Source organism: Dreissena polymorpha, chromosome 15 (assembly GCF_020536995.1).
Source record: "Dreissena polymorpha isolate Duluth1 chromosome 15, UMN_Dpol_1.0, whole genome shotgun sequence".
Lineage (NCBI taxonomy): Eukaryota > Metazoa > Mollusca > Bivalvia > Myida > Dreissenidae > Dreissena > Dreissena polymorpha.
Window position 1 is genome coordinate 37,267,808 of NC_068369.1, and position 8,600 is coordinate 37,276,407.

The following is an 8,600-nucleotide window of genomic DNA, read 5'->3' on the forward strand; positions in this document are numbered from 1 at the left end:
TTTATGAGCACGTTTATGATGAATACTTTTTCACATGGTTCAACATCCATTCACAAAGAACAACCATGGATCCGCTGCACTGGCAAACATTGAAGTTTAAATGACTTTTGAACTAAATCTTAAAAATATTAACTATTGAACGTAATATAATATGTATCTAGCTATGACGTGTATAGGTTTTGTCCTCAATATATTGCGCGTAACCTTGTATACATTGATATCAAACGTACAGATGTGCTTCATCAGCTTGTATCAACTTGTAACACGTGTAATAATGGTTATAATTAATATTATTTACCCAAATTTGTATAGATGCTTATCCTCGAATGACCACCACATTTCGTGCGTTTGTCTCCCGGACAGCTCAGCCTACACTCCGATTCCAGCATTAGCGTGGCGTTCAGCGTATTACCACAATAGCATTCCGACCAGTACTAAATGCACAAGTTATGGAAAGAACATACTGCATAAATCATTTTGTGATCGTACACACAATGGAAAAGTTTTAGATTTGTGTTGAACAACAATAATAAATGCATCATGTTAAAAAGAGTATCGCAATAAGGCATACGCTTTTGCTAAATATTTAATGTAAACATGTTATGCGGCCGCGTAATGCATATAAAGAATCTAGTATAATACCCTCGAAAGTTTGAATATTTTTATTTCACTGCACACACACACACACACACACACACACACACATACATACAAAAAGTGAAATTGCTTCTTATTAACCTACACATGTTTAATTTGGTCTCTACACAAACCGTACCAAATACTCGTGTATAATCAGAATAATTGTTGTGAACAGATCGTTGAAACTGCATAAAAAACGTGATGTATATAAAGAAAGACTTGGTAGCAAAAAGTTCGTTGATTTAATAAAAACATAGGATCAAGGGGCAATGTATTTACATTGGGAATTCTGTAACGCACGTATAACATATCAATTTCAGTGCAATATAACACAGATAAAATCCTCTAGACAAACGTTTAACACTGTATATTTCCATATACAATTTGAGTCTACCAGTGTCGATTACTTTTTGTTTGAATGATTGCAGACAAATGATATCAACAAATATATGCAAAATAATCAACATAGCCATAATTTGGTACAACGCCGCTACAACTCTATGAATTGAATTAAATTATAAAATAAAATAAAAATATATAATGTTTTGCTTTCGTTTTTTGATCTAATAATGATTAAATAATGTTTCAAAGTTTCAAATTTTAATATGTCCACCCTTGCGTATTGGACAACAATATTTGCACTGGGCGCTGGGCCATTCTTATAAGATTCAAGCATACATGAAAACCAACTCATATATCTATATATGTTCAAAAGGATTTATAAAATGGTTTTATATTCTGGATAAGTATTTTATAAACACTTAGTAAACATATATGAATGACTAGTGTATTTGTTTCTTAAACCTATCGTCAATAAATCGTTATAACAAAATCATCACATCCGTTAACAACAGAAAAACACCAATTGACCACTTGTTCTGTATAAAAAAATCGCGGAATCGTAATAGATTATATCGTTACAAATGTAAAATAATTACAAACTTCTTTTATTGAGCCTGTGATAGATGGTATTACCATAAACTTGTTACAAACTGTCTTATTACGAAAAAAGTCCTTCCTGAAGCTGAAATAAAGAATAGCTCAAGCCACGAGAGTGATACAAACTCTTGGAACAATTGACTAGCGTAATATTCCTTTTATTATATACAACAACTAACGAAAACAGTTAACAAATGACTGTATTTTTTACTTTAACAAAACTGACAAAACAATGACTAAAACGGTACGCCATAGTTTATTTAAGACGCGTATGAATACAGTTTATGTAAATTAACGTGTAAACATTTGAACCGGAAAAACACAGGTTTCCGACACGCTTACCCTAATGCCATCGTTAATCCAATTTTTATAACATTTAAGTTGACAACTTGAATCCGATGTTTATAACAAAAACGTTTAAACGATATGCACTTCCACTTCTATCTTCCACGTCTTTATCGAAACTTATTTTAAACCACACTATTAAATTGTATTCCTATCGAAATATACATTTATGCATGATAAACACACACTCGAAAATACGTTTTTAACACATAGTTTACAGCCAAAAAACACCAGGTCCGACATGTCCTTACAGAGTTTGTGTTTTGTCACAGAAATGACGTTACACTATGTACTACGTAATATATTTCGTAATATAAAATATTTCTATTTTCGGTGCGTGTAATGTGACGTCATTAAATGGATCGAAGTAGTCCGGCTAGTATGGTAATACGGAATTGGAAACAGCGAGTAGCGTAATACGGGATTTTTTATTTCAACGATTGATACAACCTGTATTTTGTTAAAAGCATTAAACATGTATATAATAAATATATTTACCAAACTCTATATGTTTAAATACAGTGTTTGTACTTAGGTCCCGTAATTAAATGTTGGTCAATAAGTAACGTGCCATTAAGGTCCCGCAGTGATTTCCAGATTCATCTCCAGTTTGTGAAACTGTAGTGTAAAACTCGTACAAAGTAAAACGCTAAACGATTGATGAAACATGTGGAGAAAATATGGAGGTATACATTTTGAATAATTGTTCTTAAACATATTAAGAAACATTATATAAATATTACATGGCTGACAGGGTGACAGTAAATTTGCCAACTTGAGGAAATATGCCGAGGTTGACATTTTTTTCCGAAAGTTGACAAATTTACTGCCATCCTGTCTGCCAGGTAATATTTATTTTATTATACCGAAAAAACTATTCAAACATGAACAATTTATATTAACCATGAACAGTTTTAATATTCAATAGTTGTATTTAATTTCAGCTATGAACAACCATTAATATTTTATAACAATAATTAAAGTACACTGGTTAACACAGTCAATGTCTTATCACAGAAAATAAAAAGTCAATAGTTAAAGAGTAGTAAATTTGTCTCTTAAAGTGTTTTCTAAGTCTCAAATTAACATAGTATTAACTTCAAACAATTTTCTTCAATGTTATTATTTCAAACGTCGATCATTTCGATTCTAAAACGATTTCATTAATAAGTTTTCCGCGATTTAAAGGTTATAAATGAGAATTATATTAACAGAACGTCTTCCACTTTTTCGCGAAAATTTTACGTCAGCACAACAATGAAAATCAAATGACGTTGTCTTCTTTCATAAACAATGCGAGAACAATCAAAGTGACGTCATTCCGCACGTGATTGCTAAGGTAGCGGGCGACAGTATCTTATGGAGAGCATTTTTTTTCTCGCTGGGTCTCAGTATTTCTATGTCACGATGGCCTATGGGAGTTTAGCATTGTGAATAAAAGTGAGGTATAATAAAACAAATTATAATCTCAACATTGACTTATCTACGACATAATATCATCAAAACCACCGCATCGCCACAACATGCTACTCTAGGGCACGCAAAGCTTAAGTGTGTTAGATATCAAATCTACCAATATGAACATAAATGTTAATATGAAACATCTATTACCTTTCACCGTTGCGCTAGTCAGGACAAACACACACACACACACGTTTGTAAAGCGACATTATTTTCCGTTCTTTACGGCCATACTGATTCAACCGGACTGAATAAAGATGTTAATCAGCCCAAACTGCGCGATCAACTACGATTAATGCCGTGTGTAACTATTAAACTTTAACCGGTGGTACAATGAGTACTATTGCATTACACATAAAATACATTAAACGTGTCTTTCGTTTAAACTCTCTAAGGTTTTACACCCACGTTTGCTGGCAAGCAATAGTGTTCTGATGGACTGTATCACATACTGTGAGGATGCCCTGTTATATACCTCGAATATATTTCGCTATACATCATTTAAACTGTGTTTACACGCATGTGTGTTCCCACATGTTTTTTATGTGACGATAATTTCTCACGTGGCTATGTCTATTGAGGTTCAGGATTTCTCTATTTAAAGCGAATATACCCATACACATGTGTGTGCAATATTGGGTGCTGTTCTTAATATTAGCTGTTGAATTTAATATTAATGAATACACATCAATTTGTACGCGCATTAAAGGGTAACTGATTGACTAATCATCTCGTTACAACATATCGATATTATGATTTATAGCATTTGTATAACATGCTGTAACTTCCAATACACACTTAAATAAAACACACCGTCATTAGTGTACTTGTTTTAATCAGTGCCGTCATGTTATATAATTTAATTAACTAACTAACTTTACTAGAATTGAAAGCTGATACTCAGTGTTTCACTTGAAATAATCATCAGATAATAGTGCACTGTAAAAACGTCGGTTACGTCGGTTACTAGTTAGATAGCAAATGCTTTCACTCTAAATGTAATGTCTTTCAGCACACACTAGAATTTGAGTTTATGCACGTACGCACAATTATGTACTATAACATATGTACTAGTATGTATTTTTTGAAGACTCCAATTCAATAATCAATAATGTAAGTAATTGACCTCCTTCATCAAGTTTTACAATTATTGCACATATAACGATATAGTATATTTAAGCAGTTTAAGCTAGTTATATTATATTGGATAAGGTTTGAGATAAAGGTAATCATGTATGGTTTAGAAACATATTAGTGTGGGGCATGCCGAGAATTAAAGTGTTTCCTGTCGATCGTGATACATTTTATCTTTATATAATACTGTATATGTGACCAAAGCTGGGAAAATCAGTCTTGTGTTCAAAAAATCACATTTTGACTTTTTGGCAATTTTGGATTCTCTAAACATTGTAGTTCACAAAAATGATTTAGATTTTTTATTTATCACATTCAAAACTAATTTTATGACGTTCCAAAGTGACCAACCTTTCATTTTACCGTCACTAAAAGTTATCATTTAATACAAAAAAACAACGAAAACATTCAAACAACAAGCACATTGTTTTATTAAAACAATAATCTTTCCTTTAGTCAAATATATAATTATAGTGCAATAAACTGACAACAGCATTATGGACATTTAAAATGTACCATTTGTGTTGATATGGTAACCGATCTACATGTTAATAATCACCAGAGCACACAATCACGCCTTTTATAAATCTATTAATTGTATTTTCAATCAAATGTTTGTTTAAAGGCAAACACAACATTAATTTCACTGTTTTGTAACTAGTTAAACAATAACATTCAATAATTTGTGTGTTCCATGACCAATGTCCTTTTTTATTCAGTTACATTTGTATTTAAGTATAATGTAACCTCAAACACAACAGAATGGAAAAAAACAGCATTGAAAAGTGTTGGTTGAAAGTACACTTGGATACTAAATGTTTCAGTAAATGAAATAATCATTATTTATCTTTATTACTGATAGAGAAAAATAGACAAAATAAACAATAACTTAAACATAAAAAATGTTTGTTTTTGTTACTATGGAAACAATGAAGCAAACAAACAAAAATATAGGATTTTCATTGTAAAACATAAATAAATACAATATTCACACTGATTTTTTTCCAGTTTTTCGGAAAGGCAGTCTGTGTCCATAAGGTGAAAACAATTGTATGGTTACATGGAAAAAATGATTTTTGTTTTGTAAATATGAGATATAAAAAACTTGAAAACAAGCTTGTGCAATTAGAACAACAAATGTTTGCATTGAACATTTCAAAACCTGTATCAACTGACACATTTAGCACTCGTATACATGTTTTAGCTTTCCTAGGAATAGAGGATTTTTTGCATTGTTTGGGGGAAAATATATCACCCAATACCTTGGCCAAAATAAACACTGATACATGATGTATGTAATTGTTGTGGCATTATCAGAGAAGATCAGATGCGCATCTTAATGCATCTTCTTTTTTTGGGGGGGAAGGCACAGTCTGTTTTTTGTTGCTCTCCAGTAGCGAGTTTCGGACATGTCAAGTTTTTGGTTCATCTATTCGACAGAATTCACGAATGTTTTCAAATAAATACCACTGATGGTCCAGATCAAGCCCTTTCGCAAACATTTCTTATGGCAGGTTGTCACAGCTCACATTAACATTCACTTTCGAGACCTTCCTGAGAGTGATTCTGACTACTGGTGAGTCACTAAATTCCCTGCACTCCACAACACCAGGATGATCCGCTGACACATGGAAATTGATGAAATTTAGTGCCATTCTTTATGTGGTGAAACAATGTCGAAAGGTAATCCTTCCTGTCTTAGATAACAACAGGATTGGAAGAGTCCCCCACAAGCTGGGGGATGTTGTGGCCCGTCCTTGACAATAACCCCACAGACGCAGCGACATCAGACAACATTTCTGCATTGAAGTTTCTGTATCAAGATTACCATTTAATTAAGAAACAATTGCAAAATATAGTTTTCCTATTATCAAATTATTATATTGTTGTTGTTGTTATTATAGAAAACTACAAAGTTTGAAGGATGATTTTGCATGGGATTTTGTTTGCCATTTCAAAAATTTCATACCAATAAAACTGCTGAAACTACTAAAATAAATATTTATTTTCCTGTTACGAGACATAAAGTACCTACACACTATATTTAAATGATTTATGTTTTATTATTTTTATATTTTATTACATGGCAGAACTATACAACTGGATAGACCTATGGAAATGCAAACAAGGTTTATCGATAAGGAATTTACCTCCACTTTGAATTCCAGATGCCAAAGTGCCAATCTGGTGTAAACTTTGTATGTCTTATCAACATAAAGCTTAGTGTGATGATTCTGTGTAAACCTGAAATGTTAAAAAATAATTATTAAAAAAGGTCAGGCTACAATTTAGAATATGTATTTTGTAGTAATTGACTGACTTAAAAATGTTGACTCATTTCAATATATTATTTTAAGAGATTTTTCCTTTTGGGATTGATACAAGAGTATTTTTTTTTTACATTTTCACTACATATCAACACGCTTTACCATTTTGCAATTGCATTACTGCAAACAAATATTTTTAACAACAGGTTTAGCTAAATTAATTTCTCAACATTAAAAAAAGCTATCAGAAACACAATAACTAAGGGCTTGTTATTACCTACAATAACTCCACAGAAGGTACCAGATGACTATGTTGTTTTTATTTTGGCCGCAACAGTTGTCACACTGAAAGTGAGCATGCTGTTCGCCAAGACCGTATGTGTTGAGGTAGTGGTGAACCTGGCTGACCACAGCATTTGCACCTTTACCATGTGACTGGCCATCGTCTGCGAGGAAAAACACCTGCTCTCCTGTGAAACAGAAGACTAATAAATAAACCGTAATAACTTACTAGAGATACCCAAATAGTTTGTTTTTTTTTCAAATTAATTAATAGGTGGTTTGAAACATTTAGGTAATGCATGGTTATTGTCTTATCATAAAAGATTGATATTAGACGAGAATGATATCCTCCAGACCACACACGCACACAAACACGCACACAAACACGCACACACACACACAACAATAAAAAGTAAATAATCAATTGGTAGTTGATTACATTTAGACTGATTCAGTTTGTGGATAGCAATGATAATAAATTAATTCAAATACAAGATCCTTCACAGCTGATTCCATACACCTCACACTTCCTCGAGGTCTTGAAAAATAACTTCCCAACCTGTAGAATATCAAACTATTAGTTATTTATCTACATAACACTTTTTTATAATAATAATTATTAGTTAAATTTGTGCTTAAACATTTAAAATAAGTCAACCTTAAATTTGTTTTGTTTATCAGCTTCTGCCACATCAAGTTCAGACTTTTCAATAAACGCAGTATCTGATGTTTTTTTTGACAGCTTCTACATCAATATCAATATCAGACTCATCATGGTTTGACTCAAGGTCACTTTCATAATCATCTACCACATCAAACAAATCTTGAGTAGCTGGGTGAGAAGTTTCAAAATAAAGTTCATTTACATTCGATAAATCATTTAAATTTAAAAACGAAGTGTCCTGGTCTTGTGAAATTTGACATGGAATAGTGTTGGTTTTAATAAATTGAGACATGATATTTTAAAGTCAAATTTAAATCTACCACCATTTCATGTAAACAATTCAGTTGCTATCGTACAGTTTACTTCCGGGTCAAAATTGCGAGTCGCGGAAATTAATCACAAAGTCAAAATACACATATATCTTTCACTTACCTATTTTAAGCATGTGGAAATATCATTTCCGAACCTTCTTCGATTGAAGACATCCAACAGTACACGATGTCATTTTGATTTACAGCGTTTAATAGCCATTGAAAATAAACACTATGAGACAGGTCGCGCTACCTGTGAACTACTCAAACGAAACAGTGTAATTCAAGGGGAATAATTTGAATTAAATAAACGGATTACACACCACCAATTGCGCCAGTTTTTAAAGGACATATTCATGCTATATTGTGGAAATTTTCAAAGCTTGTCATACATTATGAGCCGAGAAATTGTATGAAAAAGACGAAATATCCAGCGCATTTTCGTACAAGATTTTTGTCTCGCGATTTCCCGACATAAACGTCAGCGTACACAAGACTGATTTTCGCTGACGACGTCACATATATTGTTGTATTGTATCATCATGAATCATTTAAAAA

General features: G+C 32.2%; 1 protein-coding gene across 3 annotated transcripts; it reads right to left on the reverse strand.

The window, feature by feature from the left end:
* Positions 1 to 4,706: 4,706 nt before the first annotated feature.
* LOC127860544 (uncharacterized) lies at positions 4,707 to 8,340 on the reverse strand. 3 transcript variants are annotated; one of them, XM_052398651.1, is made up of 4 exons: positions 8,164 to 8,340; positions 7,087 to 7,255; positions 6,669 to 6,762; positions 4,707 to 6,317 (listed from the first exon to the last, which is right to left on the reverse strand). In XM_052398651.1, the coding sequence occupies exons 1-4, from the start codon at positions 8,174 to 8,176 to the stop codon at positions 6,177 to 6,179; spliced, it is 417 nt and encodes a 138-aa protein (XP_052254611.1). In that variant the 5' UTR covers positions 8,177 to 8,340; the 3' UTR covers positions 4,707 to 6,176. The 3 variants fall into 3 exon arrangements, with proteins under 3 accessions (XP_052254611.1, XP_052254610.1, XP_052254612.1); XM_052398650.1 differs by having other exon boundaries at positions 7,063 to 7,255; XM_052398652.1 differs by having other exon boundaries at positions 4,707 to 6,331; positions 7,063 to 7,255; positions 8,164 to 8,333.
* Positions 8,341 to 8,600: the final 260 nt, after the last annotated feature.

Excerpts from the sequence above, each read along its gene's own strand:
- LOC127860544 (XM_052398650.1), bottom strand. Across the intron at positions 6,763-7,062 it reads CTTCTGTGGAGTTATTGTAG|GTTTACACAGAATCATCACA; the intron begins GTAATAACAAGC and ends TTAACATTTCAG. Across the intron at positions 6,318-6,668 it reads ATCTGGAATTCAAAGTGGAG|AAATGTTGTCTGATGTCGCT; the intron begins GTAAATTCCTTA and ends ACTTCAATGCAG.